Source organism: Scyliorhinus torazame, chromosome 13 (genome assembly GCF_047496885.1).
Source record: "Scyliorhinus torazame isolate Kashiwa2021f chromosome 13, sScyTor2.1, whole genome shotgun sequence".
In the NCBI taxonomy this organism is placed as follows: domain Eukaryota; kingdom Metazoa; phylum Chordata; class Chondrichthyes; order Carcharhiniformes; family Scyliorhinidae; genus Scyliorhinus; species Scyliorhinus torazame.
This window is the reverse complement of record NC_092719.1, coordinates 6390240-6413804: the sequence shown is the minus strand read 5'-3', so window position 1 is coordinate 6413804 and position 23565 is coordinate 6390240. Positions and strand designations below refer to the sequence as shown.

The 23565-nt window shown below is 46.0% G+C and overlaps 1 protein-coding gene across 3 annotated transcripts in view; it reads left to right on the top strand.

The window, feature by feature from the left end:
• mcm10 (minichromosome maintenance 10 replication initiation factor) overlaps nt 1-23565 on the top strand; it is a 79546-nt gene extending 55981 nt beyond the window's left edge. For 2 of the 3 annotated variants that reach the window (XM_072470996.1, XM_072470994.1), the window contains exons 18-20: nt 6521-6666; nt 14435-14477; nt 19019-19275. In XM_072470996.1, coding sequence (XP_072327097.1) covers nt 6521-6666; nt 14435-14477; nt 19019-19102 — 273 coding nt within the window. In that variant the 3' untranslated portion in view covers nt 19103-19275. Of the gene's footprint in view, nt 1-6520; nt 6667-14434; nt 14478-19018; nt 19276-23116 lie in introns of those variants that run through there. The other variant, XM_072470997.1, reaches the window with a different exon arrangement.

The window sequence follows — 23565 nt, the reverse complement described above, 5'->3', positions numbered from 1 at the left end:
TTCAATGAAGCAAGGGAGGGGGACCCTGCCCCCGACAATGTCGGAGACGACAATCTCTTTGATCTTGAAGCGGGATAAAGACCCACTGCAATGCGGGTCGTGTAGACCGATCTCGCTCCTCAACGTAGATGCTAAGTTGCTGGCAAAAATGTTGGCTACGATGATTGAGGACTGTGTCCCGGGGGTGATTCACGAGGATCAGATGGGATTCGTAAAGGGTAGGCAGTTAAATGCTAATGTGCGGAGGCTGCTGAATGTGATTATGATGCCATCGGTGGAGGGAGAGGCGGAGATAGTGGCAGCTATGGACGCGGAGAAGGCCTTTGACCGAGTAGAGGGGGAGTATCTCTGGGAAGTGTTGAGGAGGTTTGGGTTCGGGGGGTGGGGGGGGGGGGGGGTTTATTAGTTGGGTTAAGCTCCTGTATAGTGCCCCGGTGGCGAGTGTGGTCACGAACCGGCGGAGGTCGGAGTATTTCCGGCTGTACCGAGGGACGAGGCAGGGGTGCCCCTGTCCCCTCTGCTGTTTGCATTAGCAATTGAACCTTTGGCCATGGCGTTAAGGGAGTCGGGGAAATGGAAGGGGGTGGTTCGAGGGGAGAGGAACATCGAGTGTCGCTGTATGCAGACGACTTGTTGCTGTATGTGGCGGATCCAGTGGAGGGGATGGTTGAGGTCATGCAGATCCTAAGGGAGTTTGGAGACTTCTCGGGCTATAAGCTCAATGTGGGAAAGAGTGAGCTCTTTGTGGTGCAGCCAGGGGATCAGGGAAGAGGGATAGACGACCTACCGTTGAGGAGGGTGGAAAGGAGCTTTCGATACTTGGGGATTCAGGTAGCTAGGAGCTGGGGGGCACTGCACAAACTTAATTTGACGCGGCTGGTGGAACAGATGGAGGAGGACTTTAAAAGGTGGGACATGTTGCCACTCTCGCTGGCGGGCAGGGTACAGTCAATTAAAATGTGGTCCTCCCGAGGTTTCTTTTTGTATTCCAATGCCTCCCAATTGTGATTACCAAGGCCTTTAAGAGGGTAAGCAGGAGCATTATGGGATTTGTGTGGACGAGCAAGACCCCGAGGGTAAGGAGGGGGTTCCTGGAGCGTAGCAGAGATAGAGGAGGGTTGGCGTTGCCGAATCTGGGTGGCTACTACTGGGCAGCCAACTTGGCGATGATCCGTAAGTGGGTGATGGAGGGAGAGGGGGCGGCGTGGAAGAGGTTGGAGATGGCATCCTGCAAAGGATCGAGCCTGGGGGCGCAGGTGACGGCACCGTTGCCGCTCTCGCCGACAAGGTACACCACGAGCCCGGTGGTGGCGGCAACGTTAAAGATCTGGGGGCAGTGGAGACGACATAGGGGAGCGATGGGAGCCTCGGTGTGGTCCCCGATCAGGGATAACCATCGGTGTGTCCCAGGAAGGATGGACGAGGGGTTTCAGAGCTGGCATCGGGCAGGGATTAGAAGAATGGGGGACCTGTTCATCGACGGGACGTTTGCGAGCTTAGGGGCGCTGGAGGAGAAATTTGGACTACCCCCGGGAAATGCTTTCAGGTATATGCAAGTGAGGGCGTTTGTGAGGCGGCAGGTGAGGGAATTCCCGCTGCTCCCGGCACACGGGATTCAAGACAGGGTGATTCCGGGCGTATGGGTCGGGGAGGGCAAGGTGTCGGCGATATACCAGGAGATGAAAGAAGAGGGGGAGGCTTTGGTAGAGGAGCTAAAAGGTAAATGGGAAGAGGAGCTAGGGGAAGAGATTGAGGAGGGGCTGTTGTCTGATGCCCTAAGTAGGGTTAATTCCTCTTCCTCGTGTGCCAGGCTTAGCCTGATACAGTTTTAGGTAGTTCACAGAGCGCATATGACGGGGGCGAGGCTGAGTAGGTTCTTTGGGGTGGAGGACAGATGTGGGAGGTGCTCAGGAAGTCCGGCGAACCATGTCCATATGTTTTGGTCGTGCCCGGCACTGGAGGGGTTCTGGAGGGGAGTTGCGGGAACAGTATCTAAGGTGGTGAAGGTCCGGGTCAAGCCAAGCTGGGGGCTAGCGCTATTTGGAGTAGTGGACGAGCCAGGAGTGCAGGAGGCGAAAGAGGCCGGCATTCTGGCCTTTGCGTCCCTAGTAGCCCGGCGAAGGATCTTGTTAATGTGGAAAGAGGCGAAGCCCCCCAGCGTAGAGGCCTGGATAAATTATATGGCAGGGTTTATCAAGTTGGAGAGGATAAAGTTTGCCTTGAGGGGGTCTGCGCAGGGGTTCTACAGGCAGTGGCAACCGTTCCTAGACTATCTCGCGGAGCGTTAGAGGAAGGTCGGACAGCAGCAGCAGCAACCTGGGGGGCGGGGGGGGGGGGGCGAGACATCTTTCTTGGGGGAAGGGGGGCCTTTCTGGGGGGCATTTGAGCAAGAAAACACATGAATGATCCGGGAAACTGATATGTACGGGAGGAATCCCATGTACAAAGCTCTGTATCACATTGACTTGCCATGTTCATGTCTTGCTATGCAAGCTTTCTTTCTTTTGTGTTACGGGGGGGGGTTTGTTTTGTATGGTTGAAAATTTTGTTAAAAATTCTTAATAAACATATTTTTTTTAAATAAAAAATTATTGTCACAAATAGGCTTACATTAACATGGCAACGAAGTGATGACACAGAGCACTTTGGCTTTGTTCAACATTAGGTGGTGCAGTACAAAGGTAGCTTATATTCCAGCGTCTGTTTGGGTACACAGAGAGAATTCGGAATGTCCAATTTACCTAACAGACACGTCTTTCGGGACTTGTGGGAGGAACCTGGAGGAAACCCACGCAGACACTGGGAGAACATGCAGACTCTGCACAGGCAGTGACCCAAGCGAGAATCGAACTTGGGACCCTGGCGCTGTGAAGCAAAGTGCTAAACACTGCTACCGTGCCACCCACTTCATTGCTTGATATGCCAAGGAGTCTTTTTAAAGGACAGAGACCACTTTGTTCTATTGGTGGAAATCATGCTATTTCTGTACAGCTGCAGCCATGTCAGATATGGAATATTGTGTACAGTTCAGTCGTTGCAGTGGAAGGGAGCCATCCAGGCACTGCATAATGAGCAATATTGTTCATGAAGTGACCTATGAAAAATTGGCTTGATTTAAAATCTTTCAGCTTCAACCCTTTAGCGAGATTTCTAGGGCCTTTATAAAACACAGCCTCGGAGTCTGAAACAGAAATAATGATGAAGCTATCAGCGCTTACCATTAATTAAAGTTGAAATCAGAAAGAATCTGACAGTGATCACATGTGTAAGAATGCTGAAGTGTCTATGTCCCGTTTTCTTGCTACTCAAAGGGAGCTAACTTAAATACTATGGCTGACTGTAAATTAAAGTCTTCACTAGGTGTGAAATGATATTACTCCGACTGAACTATATTCTTAAACCTGCTTGCGATGTCTCCTGGTAAAGGCGACAGAGGCCTTCATTGACCAAGTGTTCTATTGACTGAAGATGTTGAAGTTTAAAATATCTTGCAAAATGTGAAAACAGGCAACCTGCTGTATGAGAACTAAAAGATATAGATCCTGGTAAAATCTCAGGCCCAAATCCCGAGCCAAGAGAAGATAGCTGAGTAAGGAAGCCACCATGTTTTTCTTCTTTTAGTCAAGATTGGTATTGGACTTTACGAACTCTAAATAATAGTTCAAGTGTTAAAAGTCAGAGATTCTGACCTGGCTTGGGCAGGCAGGTCGTTTAAGACACGTTTTGTAATTCAGCTATTCAAATAATAGTGAGGTAATGATCGAGTTAAATCTATTTCCAACAGACACAGAGCTATAGGTGGAAATCAGAAACTTTGCTTTCTCACTCTTTTTTTTCTTTGACTTAATCTCTTCTGGTTTGGTCAATTCTCCCCTTCGTTTTGCTGTTCCGTTTCCATCTTGCAGTTATTATTTAATTGAATCATGGGGTCCCCAAGCTGGCCAAATCACAGGACAAAAGTTGATACCAAGCCACGCAAGACAAAGTTAAACAGCTGTCTAAAAGCTTGGTCAAAGAATGAGGTTTTAAGGACCAACATAAAGGAGTAAAGAGCAGCAGAGTGGTTTAAGGAAACCAGGGCCAGAATTGGAGTATGTCACAAAGATCTTGGCAGATTGAGGAGTTTGAGCAGGCGGAAAAAGAAAGAAACGCACAGCTTCCTACAAATTAAACAAAAGCCAAAATACATTTTTATCTGCACAGTTTGTTTATTTTTTTATTCCTTCATGGGATGTGGGCATGGCTAGGCCAGCATTCACGGCCCATCCTTAATTGCTGTTGAGAAGGTGGTGGCGAGCTGCCATCTAGAACCACTGCAGCCCATGTGATGCAGGTACACCCGCTGTGCTGTTGTAGGAAGTTTCAGGATTTTGATCCAACAGTAGTGAAGGAATGACAATATATTTCCACGTCAGGATGGTGTGTGCCTGGGGGGGAAACTTGCAGGTGATGGGTGTTCCCATCTGTCTGCTGCTTTGTTCTAGACGGTAGAGGTCAGGTTTGGAAAGTGCTGTCAAAGGAGCCATGGTGAGTTGCTGCAGTGTATCCTGTGATTGGTGCACATTGCTGCTGTCACGGCATCAGTGGTGGAGGAAGTGAATGTTGAAGATGGTGGATGGGGTGCTTTGTCCGGGATGGTGTCGAACACCTTGAGTGTTGTTGAAGCTGCACTGTTCTTGCCTAAAAAGCATGTCGTATAATTTTTCTTGGAAGTCAAATAATCAAAGACTGGTTTGAGGAAAATCCTGTGTTGCATGTGCAGGGATATCATTAAAATCGCCATGGAATCTTTTTATATGATATTTTATGCAGAAAATAACATGTGTTCAATTTAATCCCTTGTTACTGTAGTGAATGATACTTAATAGAGTTCAGATGAATTCCTTAATACTTTACAAGAACATTGCTATGAGATGAAATCGTTTCCTGGAACCTTCCTGTAAACACTCGGTCTAATGTCTGTTTGAAAGTAGCCTTTGTCTTCCTCCAGGTGGATGTAATCGCAAACCTGATTTCTGCTCACCCAACTGCATTCATTAAGAAATTCCAACTTCTTCTGGGGTTTTTATTTTCGCATTTTTTGTGTATAACCTTTCATGTTAGACCAGACATTTTTGAAGTCATAAAAATGGGATAATAGCTTAAATCTGTCATCTGAGAGGAAAACAAGGTTACGCAAGCTATTTCAATTCTGGATGAGCCAGTGACTGTTTAACCAATTTTTGAATCCTAACATTTGATCCATGATAAATGGAAACAACAGCCCGCGTTTTAAATATCTGCCCAGGTTTTACGATGGTGATGAGAACAAAGCTGTTGGTGTTTAGACACTTACCCATTGGGTGTGCTGTTCAAGTCCCTGAAGACTGCAATCAATGGGGATTCATTGGATTGATGAGGATTTATACTCCACAGCTGTTAGTCTCACTATAAAATCCCTGAAGAAACATACAGCTGTTGAATGAACTGGGTTTTTAACAGTATACGTTTACTGCTTTAAAGTTAGTTTTTGATATCTTGGCTTCTACTTAAAATATCACGTGTGTCCCCCAATCATTTAATTCACTATCTGTAAAAGTTAAAAATTTAAAGGGAAGGAATCAGAGATTTTTACTTCCTGGTTTGCTGTCTGTGAGAATACTTCATTGTGGTTGGCTGCTTGCACTGCCTGATGACATCACTGTCACAGACACCTGGAGGTTCCCTGGACGGGACATCATGTTCAAGCTGACAGTGAGAAAGGGGCAATTCATGCCACAGAGAAGCCTAGATCTTTCTGGACAGCTTTTTATTTTAGGTCTGCCACATATGCCCTTGCTTTACTGCTGACCACAAACTCCAGGTAGCCAGTTTGGAGCGGCCTGTATTATCGAAGGAAGGAACTTCGCGGTGTGGTTAAATTCAAAAGCCCATTCCCACACATGGTCTGTTAAATGGATACCTTTGTTTAGTAAAAGTGACCACGAAACTGTCCGAATGGAGGGGGGGGGGGGGCTTTCACTCCAGGAAGGGAACCTGTCACACCCATTCAGGTCACTTCAATCCCACATCAACATACTTGATGTAATTGCACAAAGCCGAGCCAGCCCCTGCATTGTGTCAAGCTGCAGGAAGGAAAATCCTGGTACTCCCTACCCAACAACACTATGGGAGCATCTTTATAACACGGACTGCAGCAATTTAAGAGGATGATTCACCAACTCAGGGCAAATAAAGACGAGCAATAAATACTGGCCTTGACATTGACAGCTACGTCCCTAGAATTACTTTTTAATTGAAGTTGCATTGTTGATCAAAACGTACCTTGCGGAGGAATTATTTAATTGTTTACAAATGTGGATGGTATGAAGAGTCTTCCTTAAGTATTTTACTTTGGTAATGTTAACCATGGTAAAATATGTAATCTCATCAAAACTAAATTGAACTATTTCCCTGCTGCCGGTCAGTGAGTTCTGTAACCTCTTATTTAACTGGTTATGCAAATATAAAATACTTAATGGTTTCCTCCCTTACCTTACAGTGCAGCTATTCCTACTTCAAGCCACTAGAGACTTGTGTGAGTGAAAACCATGACTATCATTGGCATGATGCAATCAAGCGCTTCTTTAAATGCCCGTGTGGTAACAGAGCAATAGCTTTATCAAGATTGCCAAAGAAAAGCTGCAGGTATGTAAGTGTGCAGAACAAGCAAAGATGAAACCGTTATCTATTCATCCAGGAGGGCTATCCGACCTTGGAGACATTAGAGGAAGAGTTTGATTTGCCGGGTTGGAATGGGTTTCAGTACCTTCAAGTGCGGGACTTTGTATGGAGGCAGGTCCCAAGATTTCCTCGCCTCCCCCTGAGGGGACTACAGGATAAAGTGCTGTCAAAAACAGGGATTGGAGGTGGGAAGGTTTCGGAGATATACAGGGAATTGTTAGAGTGGGAAGGGGCCCTTATCAGAGAGGTGAGGCGCTAGGAGGGGAGCTGGAAACTGAACTGTGGGGGAAAAAGCCCTGAAAAGGGTAAATGCATCCTCGTCCTGTGCTAGACTCAGCTTGATTCAGTTCAAGGTAGTCTACAGGGCCCACATAACGATAGCCCGGATGAGTCGGTTCTTCGAGTAGGTGGAGGACAGATGTGGACTGTGTGGGGGTAGCCGGCCAACCATGTTCATATGTTTAAGGCATGTCCGAAACTGAGGGAATTCTGGCAGGGATTTGCAGATGTTATGTCGGAAGTCCTGGAAGGTAGGGTAACGCCGAGTCCAGAATTAGCAATATTTGGGGTGTCGGAGGTTCCAGGGGCAAAGAAGGGGAGGGAGGCCGATATCCTGGCCTTCTCCTCCCTGGTGGCCCGGAGACGGATCTTGCTGAGATGGAGGGACTCGGAGCCCCCGAAATCAGGAGTGTGGGTCAGCGATGTGGTAGAGTTTCTCAGTCTGGAGAAAATCAAGTTTGCTTTAAGAGGATCAATACAGGGATTCGCCCGGAGTTGGCAGCCATTCACGATTTCTTTAACAAAAATTGAACGTCAGCAGTAAGGGGGGAAAGGGAAAAAGTGTGGGGGGGAGGGGAGAAACAAGAAGCAGGAGTTGGCAGGGTAATGTTAAATAAGGACAGGGAGCTTAGTATACGGGTAATTGGGGACAGGGCAGGCAAGTGGGGGACGGGGTATTTTGTGCGTCGACCCGCGCAGTTGTTTTAGAAATGTCAACATTTTAAATTGTGAAAATTATAATGCTTCAATAAAATATTTTCTAAAAGAAAAAGATGAAACATAGAACATAGAAAAATACAGCACAGAACAGGCCCTTCGGCCCACGATGTTGTGCCGAACCTTTGTCCTAGATTAATCATAGATTATCATTGAATTTACAGTGCAGAAGGAGGCCATTCGGCCCATTGAGTCTGCACCGGCTCTTGGAAAGAGCACCCTACCCAAAGTCAACACCTCCACCCAACACTAAGGGCAATTTTGGACACTAAGGGCAATTTATCATGGCCAATCCACCTAACCTGCACATCTTTGGACTGTGGGAGGAAACCGGAGCACCCGGAGGAAACCCACGCAGACACGGGGAGGATGTGCAGACTCCGCACAGACAGTGACCCAAGCCGGAATCGAACCTGGGACCCTGGAGCTGTGAAGCAATTGTACTATCCACTATGCTATCGTGCTGCCCTTAAGAACAAATAAATCTACACTATCATTTTACCGTAATCCATGTACCTATCCAATAGCTGCTTGAAGGTCCCTAATGTTTCCGACTCAACTACTTCCACAGGCAGTGCATTCCATGCCCCCACTACTCTCTAGGTAAAGAACCTACCTCTGACATCCCCCCTATATCTTCCACCATTCACCTTAAATTTATGTCCCCTTGTAATGGTTTGTTCCACCCGGGGAAAAAGTCTCTGACTGTCTACTCTATCTATTCCCCTGATCATCTTATAAACCTCTATCAAGTCGCCCCTCATCCTTCTCCGTTCTAATGAGAAAAGGCCTAGCACCCTCAACCTTTCCTCGTAAGACCTACTCTCCATTCCAGGCAACATCCTGGTAAATCTCCTTTGCACCTTTTCTAAAGCTTCCACATTCTTCCTAAAATGAGGTGACCAGAACTGTACACAGTACTCCAAATGTGGCCTTACCAAAGTTTTGTACAGCTGCATCATCACCTCGCGGCTCTTAAATTCAATCCCTCTGTTAATGAACACCAGCACACCATAGGCCTTCTTCACAGCTCTATCCACTTGAGTGGCAACTTTCAAAGATGTATGAACATAGACCCCAAGATCTCTCTGCTCCTCCACATTGCCAAGAACTCTACCGTTAACCCTGTATTCCGCATTCATATTTGTCCTTCCAAAATGGACAACCTCACACTTTTCAGGGTTAAACTCCATCTGCCACTTCTCAGCCCAGCTCTGCATCCTATCTTGGCCTCCTATCTATGTCTCTTTGCAGCCGACAACAGCCCTCCTCACTATCCACAACTCCACCAATCTTCGTATCGTCTGCAAATTTGCTGACCCACCCTTCAACTCCCTCATCCAAGTCATTAGTGAAAATCACAAACAGGCGCATATGACTGGAGCACGGCTCAGTAAATTTTTTGGGGTGAAGGATAGGTGTGCGAGGTGCTCGAGAAGCCCAGCGAATCATACCCATATGTTTTGGTCATGCCCGGCACTACAGGGGTTTTGGATGGGGGTGACAAAGGTGCTTTCAAAAGTAGTGGGGGTCCGGGTCGAACCAAGCTGGGGGTTGGCTATATTTGGGGTTGCACAAGAGCCGGGAGTGCAGGAGGCGAGAGAGGCCGATGTTTTGGCCTTTGCGTCCCTAGTAGCCCGGCGCAGGATATTGCTAATGTGGAAAGAAGCCAAGCCCCCGGGGGTGGAGACCTGGATAAATGACATGGCAGGGTTTATAAAGCTAGAGCGGATTAAGTTCGTTCTAAGGGGGTCGGCTCAAGGGTTCACCAGGCGGTGGCAACCGTTCGTCGAATACCTCGCAGAAAGATAGATGGAATGGAAAAAAGAAGGCAGCAGCAGCAGCCCAGGATCGGGGGGGGGGGACGACCAGAAGGACTCTCAGGGTTGTTAATATATACTGTATAATATGTATAGGTCGTTGCTACAGATAATTGTATATTGGACTGTTAAATTATATTTTTGGAGAGTGTTACTTGTGATAAGGCAGTTGCCAATTAGGGTTAGTTTTCATTTTTGTTATTTATTCATTTTCTGTTTATAAAATAGGTCATTGTTATTTGTGTTGTTATAATATTGTGTAAAGGATGCACAGTGTACTGTGTTGGTTGACCAAAAATTTTCAATAAAATATTTTATTTTTTTAAAAAAGAAAATCACAAACAGCAGAGGACCCAGAACTGATCCCTGCGGTACGCCACTCGTAACTGGGATCCAGGCTGAATATTTGCCATCCACCACCACTCTCTGACCTCTATCGGTTAGCCAGTTCGTTATCCAACTGGCCAAATTTCCCACTATCCCATGCCTCCTTACTTTCTGCAGAAGCCTACCATGGGGAACCTTATCAAATGCCTTACTAAAATCTGTGTACACTACATCCACTGCTTTACCTTCATCCACATGCTTGGTCACCTCCTCAAAGAATTCAGTAAGACTTGTAAGGCAAGACCTACCCCTCACAAATCCGTGCTGACTATCCCTAATCAAGCAGTGTCTTTCCAGATGCTCAGAAATCCTATCCTTCAGTACCCTTTCCATGACTTTGCCTACCACCGAAGCAAGACTAACTGGCCTGTAATTCCCAGGGTTATCCCTATTCCCTTTTTTGAACAGGGGCACGACATTCGCCACTCTCCAATCCCCTGGTACCACCCCTGTTGACAGTGAGGACGAAAAGATCATTGCCAACGGCTCTGCAATTTCATCTCTTGCTTCCCATAGAATCCTTGGATATATCCCGTCAGGCCGGGGGACTTGTCTATCCTCAAGTTTTTCAAAATACCCAACACATCTTCCTTCCTAACAAGCATTTCCTCGAGCTTACCAGTCTGTTTGACACTGTCCTCTCCAACAATATGGCCCCTCTCTGGAATCTGCTGGAAACGGTTCTGAAACTATCGGCTCAGGGCTTCTTTTTGCCCCAGCTAGAGGTAGTTCAGTGGAAACTTTTAGTCAAGCATTTGATGAGTAATATACCACTAATAACAAAAATAATGTAACTCCAATATTTGTACTGAAATACTCAAAAACTCCAAATATAATCCAGTTTTTCCGTGCCATGCCAACTACACTGCGCACTTGTCATAACATTAAAACAGTCAATCAGAAAATGTAATCTGTCACATTGAAGCTCAATCCTTCAGTATCTTTACTGTTCCCAGCCCAACATCCATTTTGAATATTCTCCATTTCTCTTTGCCGGCTTGCCCCACACATCATTCCAAAGATTTATTGCCCTTGTGACGGAGGATGTTTTTCCTATTACTTATTCCGAACTATACTTTTCTGAATATTGCATTTATTCATCAACTCCACCTCAGTTGTGTAAAATATTGTTTGATAAAGACCGCGACTACATTATTTAAAGAAATAATGTTTGAGTGGGCTTTCAATTTGACATCATAATGTTCCATAGACTGGGCATTTTGAGTTCCAAGATTGTCGAATGCGCCTGCTGCATTTTACATTGAAAATATTGAGCTGGGCCCCTTGGCGAGATGCAGGCCCATTGGTTTTAAGGCGGGGGTGAATTGACGTAGACTGCATTAGCATCTAGTGTAATATGGAGATGCTGATGTGTGCACCATTGAATATTGCAGAAAATAAGGATTGAAGACACCAGCACATTGTAATATATAAAATCTGCTGGAAACCTGCTTCCCCAGCTTTTATCTGAATTCATCCGATTGAAATTTTATTTTGGAATTGTACTTGGGTTTTTATTGCACATTAGGGCGAAGTTAAATGTCCTTTCTTGTGCAAGAATTAACATTTTTGATTGCTTCATTGTAAGAGTAGAGCATGTTGGCCAGAGTTGCAGAGGAATTTTCACATCCCACTGGGTTTGTTACACTTGTTTTTAAGAAAACAATTGGATGTCCACTTGTAAAAACATATGAATTTAAAGCATCCACGACTTTAGGGACAATGAGGAACAACGTCGTTCACTAAGAAATCTGCAGGTCGCAAGACTACAAAGAACAAGATCCATTCCACCCAAGTTAAGAGGACTACAGCCTAGGAAAAACATAATTTGACTGAGGCAAAATATATGATGTATCTCTGAACATTTACTAGCTGGAAGCTTGTAGGGACCTTTACCCTGTATATGTAGAGGCTTTGCGGTCTCTACATCGCTACACCAGCATCTCACAGAATTGTTACAGTGCAAGTGGAGGCCATTCGGCCCATTGTATCTGCACTAGCTCGCCACATGAGCATCATGTGCCATTCCCCTGCCTCTTCCCGTACTCCCGCACATTGTTTCTATTCAAGTAATCATCTAACGCCCTCGTGAATGCCTCAATTGAAGTTGCCTCCGCCACACATCCAGGCCGTACATTCCAGTCCTGGATCACTCGCTGTGTGAAAAAGTTTTTTCTCGCATCACATTTGTTTCTTTTGCGAATCACTTTAAATCTGTGCCCTCTCATTCTGGATCCTTTTACAAGCGGGAACAGTTTCTCCCTTTTTACTCTGTCCAGTCCCCTCCTGATTTTGAACATCTCTATCACGAGCCTTCTCGTCTCCAGGCAGAATATTCCCAACCTCTCCAATCTGTCCTCATAACTGAAGTTTCTCATCCTGGAACCATTCTTGTAAACCTCTTCTGCTCTCTCTCCAGTGCTTTCTTATCCTTCCTGTAGTGTGGCACCCGGAAGTGTGCACAATATTCCAGCTAAGGTCTAACTATTGTCTTATATCCAGCTCCATCTGTTCAAAACAAAATAAGTTTTATTATTAGATATTTACCAGGAGCTTTCGGAGGCGGGGGAAACTCCAGTGGAGGAGCTTAAGGGCAAGTGGGAGGCCGAGCTAGGGGGAGAGATAGAGGCGGGTCAATGGGCGGGTGCCTTAAGCAGGGTTAATACATCCTCATCATGTGCCAAGCGCCCCCCCCCCCCCCCCCCCCCCCGAGTATAGAGACCTGGGTTAATGACATGTCTGGGTTTCTCAGTCTCGAGAAGATAAAGTTCGCCTTAAGAGGGTCAATGGTTGGGTTCACCCGGAGGTGGCAGCCATTTGTTGACTTTCTCGGGGAAAATTAAAATGTCAGCAGATGCAATATTCCGGGGGGGAGAGGGGGGGATTGTTGTTTTATGGTTGGGATGTGTGAAGATTGGGATGGGGGTGGAAATGTTTATTGTACCATGTTCATGTCATTGTTATTATTATTATTATTATTATTAAAACTTTCAAATAACTTAATAAAAATATTTTTTTTAAATGTTATTATGTAAATGCAGCCTAAACCTTGAGTTAAAGCCCAGCCTGATTCTGAACTAAAATGGAGTGAGCGTAGTGTTACGATAGTGTATGATGATCCAATAAGTTATATTACCCTCTTGACAGCACTATTGAATTTGGGGAAATGTAAAGTTCTTACCAATTTCTAATTGCTGGTCAAATATTTATTGTTGGTGTGTAGCTGACCCTTTTGAAGGCAGCCCAGTGCGCTGTCCTTATTTTTAAGAGATTAGCTTTCCACAATTAGGATTGTAATTCTGCTGCAGATGATTGGTGTTGAGAGGAGTGAGGATCCCCCTCCTGATCGTTAACAGCAGGAAATCATGGCGAGAGAAAAATTGTGTAAAAATAATTATGAAATGGATGATTGATTTCCAGATCAAGGTAGCAGAACCGTGGCAGCATAAGCAGTTCCACTTTTTTTTTCTTCATTTCAACTGCAGAGCAAAACTTGTTTCTTGTGTCCTCTCAACTTGGACTCCGTGGGGCCCACCACTTGTTCCAGCTCTATCTGTTAACTTCGTGTTCAGGAGGGCGGCATGGGGTGCAGTGGTTAGCACTGCTGTCTGCGGCGCTGAAGACCCGGGTTCGATCCCGGCCCCGGGTCACTGTCCATGTGGAGCCTGCACATTCTCCCCGTGTTTGCGTGGGTTTCACCCCCACAACCCAAAGTTGTGCAGAGTAGGTGGATTGGCCACGCTAAATTGCCCCTAATTGGAAAAAAATAATTGCCTATTCATTTTTAAAAGCACATAGTGTTCAGAGCGCCTCCTGAGATATATGGACCAGAACGTTCCTGAATTAAGGAATGGGTACTGGTTCATAGCTATACAGATGCTGGAAGCCCCATATATGGGTATGCAGATAAGACCTGGTTCACCTGGCCTCACCCAGGAGGAAGGGACACATTGGGGTGTACTGGGGGTAAGCAGTGCCTGTAAAACAAAGCCCGCACCCAGAGTGCATGGTTTCAGCAGACAATGGCAGAACATTGATAGTAAAAGTCGCAGGAGAATAAAGAACTTGACCTGTCAAACATTCTTCCACCGTTTTCCAATTTGTGATTTTAAATAGACCAGGTGAGCTCTTTGTGCTGCGCCAGAGTTTTATTTTTGTTTTTAACCGCCAATTCCAGGCTGCAGTAATGAGCATGGGAGATATTACTGTACTTTACATAAAGCAATGTCCGATTTGGTGTCTAATTAAATAATGTCCTGGAACAAATGTCACAACAGACTGATATTCTCAATAGTCGTACTCAAAATTGTATGCTGTTAAGCACAGATGTGATTCTTTTTTTATCCAAATCATGTTGATCTCTGTATTTGCACCTTCATTTAAACTAGTCACGTACTGTTGGAACTTCATTAGACTCTGGGAACTCAGGCCTTCGTCTTGAAATGCATTTCAAACCATTGGAATGACCTAAGAAATGATGGTTTACTGACTTGACTAACGCAATTATAATTTCTTATGTTTCTTTTCAGCAACTGTGGCTTGTTTAAGTGGGAGAGAGATGGAATGCTGAAGGTGGGTTCATTTAAGGTTCTTGTGTTCTGAATAGCTTGCTGCCAGGGATTGGGTTTTATGTGTTGTATCTGTTGAATTGCTACTGGTATAACAGGGCAGTCGATTCCTCCATCCTTTACAGAGGCGAGTGAGGCAAATTTTAAACAATTCCTTTCAAAGCAACCGACTTATTTCTGATTAGATTTACATCAAGACAGTGTTTTTTCCGAACAGGAATTAAATGGATCTTAACGTTTAAAAGAATGGAATAAAACTTGGTTTTGCGTGTAATTTTATGTAGGTTTGTTTACTTGTTGCAGGACTGGGGGAACTGATGGGAGGGTAGCATAATAATCTTTATTAGTGTCATAAGTAGGCTTACATTAACACTGCAATGAAGTTATTATGGAAATCCCCTTGTCGCCACACTCCGGCGCCTGTTCGGATACACCGAGGGAGAATTCAGAATGTCCAAATTACCTAACAGCACATCTTTCGGGACTTCTGGGAGGAAACTGGAGCACCCGGAGGAAACTCACGCACACACTGGGAGAACGTGCAGACTCCGCACAGACAGTGACCCAAGCCGGGAATCGAAACTGGGACCCTGGCGCTGCGAAGCAACATTACTAACCACTGTGCTACCGTGCCAACTAACTTAACCGGGGGGGTGGCACTGTGGCACAATGGTTAGCACTGCTGTCTCACAGCTCCCGGGTCCAAGGTTCAATTCCAGCCTCGGGCGACTGTCTGTGTGGAGTTTGCACTTTCTCTCTAGGTCTGCATGGGTTTCCGCCAGGTGCTCCAGTTACCTCCCACAGTCCAAAGATGTGCAGGTTAGGTGGGGATGCTAAATTGCCCATAGTGTCCCATAAAAAAGATTAGGTGGGCTTAGGGGATAGTGTGGAGACGTGGGCTTAAGTAGGCTGCTCTTTCCAAGGACTGGTGCAGACTCGATGGGCCGAGTGGCCTCCTTCTGCACTGTCAATTCAATGATTCTCTCTCCTCCCTCCCCCTTCCTGTCCACCATCATCATAACTCCGGGCCCTGCCCACTGGGGCCCTGGCGCTGTGAAGCAACAGTGCTAACCACTGTGCTGCTGTGTCACCCATATAACATTGGCCACTAATGGGTGGGAACAGATTAAGCCAAAGCTTTTCCCTGGTGTCGGTGCCTAGCTCCAAAGTTTAGATCAAAGTTTGGCAATATTAGCTACATTTGATCTGACATCGTTCTCAAGATTCAAACAGTGAGCTGAATTAACCTAATTACATTTAATTAAAGGAATACGACTACAATAAGTTACAGAGTCTCATTGTGGAGGCAATAAAATAGGTTGATCAGATGAGACTCTCCGGGATGGAGAACGTGGGGCGGAATTCTCCCCAAACGGCGCGATGTCCGCCGACTGGCGCCCAAAACGGCGCCAATCAGAGGGGCATCGCGCCGCCCCAAAGGTGCGGAATGCTCCGCATCTTTGGGGGCCGAGCCCCAACATTGAGGGGCTAGGCCGGCGCCGGAGGGATTTTCGCCCCGCCAGCTGGCAGAAACGGCGTTTGTTGCCCCACCAGCTGGAGCGGAAATGACATGTCGGGGCGGCACATGCGCGGGAGCGTCAGCGGCCGCTGACAGTTTCCCGCGCATGCGCAGTGGGGAGAGTCTCTTCCGCCTCCGCCATGGTGGAGACCGTTGCGGAGGCGGAAGGGAAAGAGTTCCCCCACGGCACAGGCCCGCCCGCGGATCGGTGGGCCCCGATCGCGGGCCAGGCCACCTTGGGGGCACCCCCCGGGGTCAGATTGCCCCGTGCGCCCCCCCCCCCCCCCAGGACCCCGGAGCCCGCCCACGCCGCCTTGTCCCGCCGGTAAATAGGTACTTTAATTTACGCCGGCGGGACAGGCAATTTCTCGGCGGGACTTCGGCCCATCCGGGCCGGAGAATCGAGCGGGGGGGCCCGCCATCCGGCGCGGCCCGATTCCCGCCCCCGCCGAATATCCGGTACCGGAGACTTCGGCAACCGGCGGGGGCGGGATTCACGGCGGCCAACGGTCGTGATGTCTTGAGTGTCAGAAGTGGAGGTCAATGTTCAGTCGTGCATGTCAACCCTCATCGGAATTTACCCCCTGTGACCTTTAACAAATGCGATGCGCCGAGCAAGAGGTTACCAAGATACTTGTTTGATAGTGACCTGGTAGCATACAAACCGTTTGATGTGAATCAGGCAGATAAACCTGTGACAGGAAAAAATAGATTTACTATTCCCAGTAGACATTACTGGACAAAATGTTCCAGGTACCGTATCCTGCTGGGGATCTTAGTCTTTTTCCACCATCGGAAAAGTCTGTGACCCATTTGTGGTTTGGTATGATATCAGGTTTTGAAACCTGGTTATAGTTGTTTATTTACAAATACTGCTCTTTCAAAGTCCATCGCACAGTTTATTCAGGATTGATATGCCTTTGGTAGGAAACTCTGTGGAGGGAATATCCAGTGGTAGCCGGCTTCATGAATAGTGTCTGGAATCTTAAACCATTTGTTTGTCCAGAAGCAACCACCAGGTCTCAAGTCTCTATCTATTAACTTAGCATTCGTGAACGCAAGTCTCCCATTTTAAAAATCTGACCCATATGAAGCTGTGGGATTGTGTGACTTTGAAACCTGTCATATTTTTGACTCAACTCTTGTTTGTGGAGTGGTATTTCGTGCTTTGGTGGGGATCTCCAACGTTGCAAAATGATACTTTCTCTCAAGCGAGGAAGAAAAAGCCACAAAATCCTGTGCAAAACAGCTCAAGGAGCTTTGTAACCAAACTCCTCTTCATTTGTTCGTGGGGTGTGGGTGATGCTGGCAAAACTATTTGTTGCCAACCAGTTTATATGGCAGCTATGTGGATAACCTGCACAAATTAAATTTGATTTAGTATTGTCTCATATATTAGTATACAGTGAAAAGTATTATTTCTTGCATGGTGTACAAACAATGCATACCGTACATAGGGAAGGAAGGAGAGACTGCAGAATATAATGTTACAGTTATAGCAAGGTGTAGAGAAAAGATCAACTTAATACAAGGTGGGTCCATTCAAAAGTCTGATGGCAGTAGGGAAGAAGCTGTTCTTGAGTCGGTTGGTAAGTCTGAAAAGTCTTGGACTAAGCAATACATACTCCAAAGGGGCCTTGAAATTTAGCCATTGATTTTCCCTCCCCCATTTCCTTTACTTTTTTTACATCTTTTTAGATGGCCGTTGGGGTGAAAGCAAAATATATCCTGTGGCAAAAGAGGTAGATGAGAGTTTTGGGAGAAGTGCTAGTTTTGAAGTAGGGTAACTAGAAACACAACAAATGGAATTAAAGTCACCCCAGGAAAAGTGGGAGAGTGGCATTTAATCAGGTTGAGATGGGTGGAAAAGCTTTCCTGCTCCAGGTGAATTGAGACCCTTAAACGCCCCGGGAACCCTGTCAGCAGGCAGGTGAGTGCCAGATTTGGATGCAATCCTATCGGGGCTCCCAGGAAAGGCCATGGCGAGATTGCCACCGGCTCTCCGGTTAGTGATCAGGGCCACTGCCACAACTATTAAATTCAGCCCGATATATGTAAAACACTCTATGCCTCAGTTCAGTCTCTCTATATATAATATACATTACTATTAATATCATATAAATGAACGGTGATTTAATAGGCAGCATTGGTGGTTTTTTCCCATGTGGATCTTTTTATTCTTTCACCAGATGTGGTTGTCGCTGGCATTTGCTGCCCATTCATAATTGCCCTTGAACTGAGTGGCCATTTCAACTTCATTGAATCAACTACATTGCTGTGGGTGTAGATTCACATGTAGGCCAGAACGGGTAAAGGTGACAGATTTCCTTCCCTAAAGGACATTAGCGAAACAGGTGTTTGTATTTCGCAACAATCAATGGTAGTTTCATGGTTACCATTACTGAGACTAACTTTCAATTCCAGGGTTATTAATTGAATTTAAATTATACCGACTGCCATGGTGGGGATTTGAACCCATGTCCCCCGAGGATAGCTCCGGCCTCTGGATTGCCAGTCCAGTGACTTACCACTACACCACCATCTCCCCATTAATACTTCAGATTTGAAGATTAATTATTTTTAAAATAAATTTAGAGTACCCAATTATTTGTTTTCCAATTAAGGGGCAATTTAGCGTGGCCAATCCACCGACCCTGCACATCTGTTGGTTGTGGGGGTGAGACCCACGCAGACACGGGGAGAATGTGCAAACTCCACACGGACAGTGACCGGGGCCGGGCTCGAACCTGGGACCTCAGTGCCGTGAGGCAGCTGTGCTAACCACTGCGCTACCATGCCGCCCAGATGGAGATTAATTTATATCCTTAAATGCCAGTCTCAGTTTCGATGAACCATTTCAATTTAGTGTTTTGTTGGTAACTAAATTGTTTTACACCAAAATTCACCGCAAGCACTCTAGTTTGCTTAATGACATATCAGACTGCCACAGAAATGTTTAAATATGTTTGTTGTCTACATACTGGTTAACACTTGCTGATATTTGCGAATTCTCTCTTTCTCTGTAGGAGAAGAAAGGTCCAAAAATAGGTGGAGAGCTGCTGCTACCAAGAGGAGAAGAGCATGGCAAATTTTTAAGTAGTTCGAAATGATCCCTGATTACAAGAAGTGTGATGTAAGACGCCACATTTTTAATATAGGCTATATCTGAATGAATAGGTGATGCTCCTCGAGAGCAGTTTTAATTTCTGGCATTAAACAGCCAGATGTACAATGAGTGTAATTTTTGTTTTTAAATCATGAATAAATTTACCATTTTTCCTAATTCCTACATTTGATGTTCCAACATATCAGGAAAATGGAGAGGCGGGACCGGGTGTTTACTAAATCGTGTTTCAAGCACTAACAAGTGGTGCATTAAAGGGTTTGCCAGAATGTTAATGGTTTCTGGATGTTCACCAGGTTTATTGTGACTGACCCAGTTCACCTGCAAGAGGAGAATTACTCACCAATTAAATGAAGAGGAATCTTGGGAGCACGGAGGCTAAAGCGCACCACTTGACAGATCCAAGTTGTTAACTAGTTTACGCAATAAATCGTGTATTAGCTCTGCTTATCAGACAGGTAGAAGTCTGACAACACCAGGTTAAAGTCCAACTGGTTTGTTTCAAACACTAGCTTTCGGAGCACTGCTCCTAACTCGGGTGAATGAAGAGGTATCTTCCAGAAACATATATATATATATATATAGACAAATTCAAAGATGCAAGACAATGCTTAGAATGCGAGCATTTGCAGTTAATTAAGTGTTTACATATCCAGAGATGGGGGATCTGTATCTGTATTTATACTGTGGAATGAGAATGAAAGATGAGTCATAGCCACAGAAACCCAGGGAAACCGGGTGCTACTGGCCACAGAAACTAAGGGGAAAGAGTGCTAATGGCAGTCCCCAGAGAAAATTAGATGTGAAAAGCCAAACAGCAGAGAAACTAACATCAGAAGGTGAACTGTGGATGGGGAAGGGGGAAGCAAACAGTAAAAAGGGTAAGGAAAGGTGGATAAAATGGGGGGGTTAATATATACTAATAAACACAAGAAAGAAATGGTAAAAGACAATTAAAATGAAATAGGATGGCAACAAATGGGTCGAGGTGGGGTAGAGCTAATCATCTGCAGTTGTTCAATTCGATGTTGAGACCGGAAGGCTGTAGCGTGCCTAACCGGAAGATGAAATGTTGTTCCTCCAGTTTGCATTGAGCTTCACTGGAACATTGCAGCAGGCCAAGAACAGGCATGGGAGCAGGGTCTTTTGTTAAAATGGCAAGAAACGGCAAGGTCGGGGTCCTGAATGCGCACAGACCGGAGATGCTCAGCAAAGCGATCACCCAGCCTGCATTTGGTCTCTCCGATATAGAGGAGACCACATTGAGAGCAGCGAATGCAATGGACCAAATTGGAAAAGATGCAAGTGAAACACTGCTTAACCTGGAATGAGTGTTTTGGGCCTGGGATGTTAAGCATGGAAGAGGTAAATAAAATTTTACAGTGCAGAAGGAGGCCATTCGGCCCATCAAGTCTGCACCGGCCCTTACAAAGAGCACCCTACTGAAGCCCACATATCTATCCTAACCCAGTGACCCCCACTTAACATTTTTCGGACACTAAGGGCAATTTTGCATGGCCAATCCACCTACCCCGCACATCTTTGGATACCTACCCCGCACATCTTTGGACTGTGGGAGGAAACCGGAGCGCCCGGAGGAAACCCACGCAGACACAGGGAGAACGTGCAGACTCCGCACAGACCGTGACCCAGCCGGGAATCGAACCTGGGAACCTGGAGCTGTGAAGCAACTGCTAACCACTATGCTACTGTGCTGCCCACGTAAAGGGGCAGGTGTTACACCTTCTGCGATTGTATGGGAAGGTGCCATGGGTGATGGGAGAGGTACTGGGTATGGTGGAGGAGTGGACTAGATTATCTCGGAGGGAACGGTCTCTGCGCAATGCTGACAGAGGGAGTGAAGGGAAGATGTGTTTGATGGTGGCATCACGCTGGAGTTGGTGAAAATGGCGGAGGATTATGTTTTGCACACGGAGGTTGGTGGGATGAAATGTGAGAATGAGGGGGGGCTCTATCCTTGTTCTGGGAGGGAGGTAAGGGGGCGAGGGTAGTGGCGCAGGAGATGGACCGCACACTGTTGAGGGCCCTGTCCACAACTGTAGGTGGGAAATCACGGTTGAGGAAGAAGGAATACATTTTCAAAGCACCATTTTGGAAAGTGGCATCATCGGAACAAATGCGACGGAGGCGAAGGAGTTGAGAGAAAGGGATGGAGTCCTTACAGGGTGTAGGGTGTGAAGAGCTGTAGTCCAGATAGCTGTGAGAGTCAGTGGGCTAGTAGTGGATATTAGTAGCTAGTCCATTGCCAGAAATGGAGACAGAAAGATCAAGGAAGGGAAGGGAAGTGTCTGAGATGGACCAAGTGAAAGTGATGGAGGGGTGAAAACTGGAAGCGAAGTTGATGAATTTTCCCAGGTCTGGACGAGAGCATGAAGCAACACTCAAATAGTCATCAATGTATCGGTAAAGGAGTTGTGGGAGGGGACCCGAGCAGGCCTGGAACAAAGAATGTTCCACATGCTTTCCTGATACCAGTATCATTCCTGTGAATCCTTATTTCTGCTGTGATTTTATGTCCTTTGTATAGATCGCAGTGCAGGTTGAAAGCCCCTTATCCGAAATATGTGGAGCAGAGTGTGTATCGGACTTCGGAATATACTGCGCATGTGCGCTGCGTTGGGAACTGCACATTGCCCACGAATTCCGGATAGGGGATGCTCAACCTGTACTAAATGCAGCATCAAATCTGCACAGATCAATTCTTGATTAGAGCAATCAATGCATTAATGTGTTTTTTTTTAAGGGTTTTGTGCCAGGCGTCCACAATCTTCTTGAGGGTGTACTTCACAAAAGTACTGAGTACCTTGAGAGGGGGCAGTAGGGGTTCAGCCATGTGGGCTTGTGGGTGCTATGTTCTTTTGTCACTGCTTTGGCTGTTCTGTTGAAATAGCCATTCTGCACTTTCGCAACAGCTTAAAACAAAATTCCAGAAACAAAGTGGAAGAATCTGTTCGTTCAGTTTAATAATTCATAATAATAATCTTTATTGTCACAAGTAGGCTTAACATTAACAATGCAATTAACCCCTACAGTGCAGAAGGAGGCTATTTAGCCCATCGAGTCTGCACTGACCTTTGAAAAAGCACCCTATCTAGGCCCGCCCCATAACCCCACGCATTAATCGTGCCCAATCCACCTAACCTGCAAGTCTTTGGACTGGGAGTAAACCAGAACATCTGGAGGAAACCCACGCAGACACGGGGCGAAATGCAGACAAATATAATGGTTGTTACATTTCATTCCTGTATTACAGGCTTGCCAGAATATTTGATTGTATAATAGGGAGGTACGATATGGGAGTGCTATGGTTGGGCCAAATGTGTGCTAGTCTGCTTTCCACTGTTTAAAATGAATTATTCAATCCAGCCAATCTTAAAATATCTCCTGTTTATGCAGTTTTTAAAAAAATACGGTATGTTTTGCTCAGTAGACTTAACACGGGAAAGTTCGTCAGTTAAAATCTTTGAAGGAAAACTTTTAAGGATAGACATTTCCTTCTGCCAATGAAAGGTCCCTCGTGAAACAAGTTCAGACAGTTTCAGTTCAGTTTCTAGAGGCCGTACGGTCATTATGTAAACCTGTAAAAAGAAAATGTTAGAAATGTTCAGCATCCGTGCAGAGGGAAACCAAGTCAGTTCAGGCCACCGAGCCATTGCAGCTCAGAAGGAGACGATTTGGCCAGCTCATGGCAGAGGGGTGACCTGTCATCAGAACGGGGAACGATTAGAGAATGTTACCAGATTTGAAGCACCATGCCGAGACGGGGAAAGGAAAGAACCAAAGGGAAGGCTGTCTGACGGAACAGATTAAATTGCAAGTGATGATGCAAGGCAAGGCAAAAGGGGGGTTTTGAAACGGGTAAAGAAACAAAAGGTGGGTCTGGAGAAGCAGTGAACATCCATTACCATCGCCCGCTGTCTTTCCTCCGGAAACTAAGGAAATTTGGCATGTCCACATTAACTCTTACTAATTTTTACAGATGCCAATAGAAAGCATCCTATCTGGCTGCATCACAGCCTGGTATGGCAACTGCTCAGCCCAAGACTGCAAGAAACTTCAGAGAGTTGTGAACACAGCCCAGTCCATCACACGAACCTGCCTCCCATCCATTGACTCCATCTACACCTCCCGCTGCCTGGGGAAAGCGGGCAGCATAATCAAAGACCCCTCCCACCCGGCTTACTCACTCTTCCAACTTCTTCCATCGGGCAGGAGATACAAAAGTCTGAGAACACGTACGAACAGACTCAAAAACAGCTTCTTCCCCGCCGTTACCAGACTCCTAAACGATCCTCTTATGGACTGACCTCATTAACACTACACCCCTGTATGCTTCACCCGATGCCGGTGTTTATGTATTATGTGGAGATGCCGGCGTTGGACTGGGGTGAGCACAGTAAGAAGTCTTACAACACCAGGTTAAAGTCC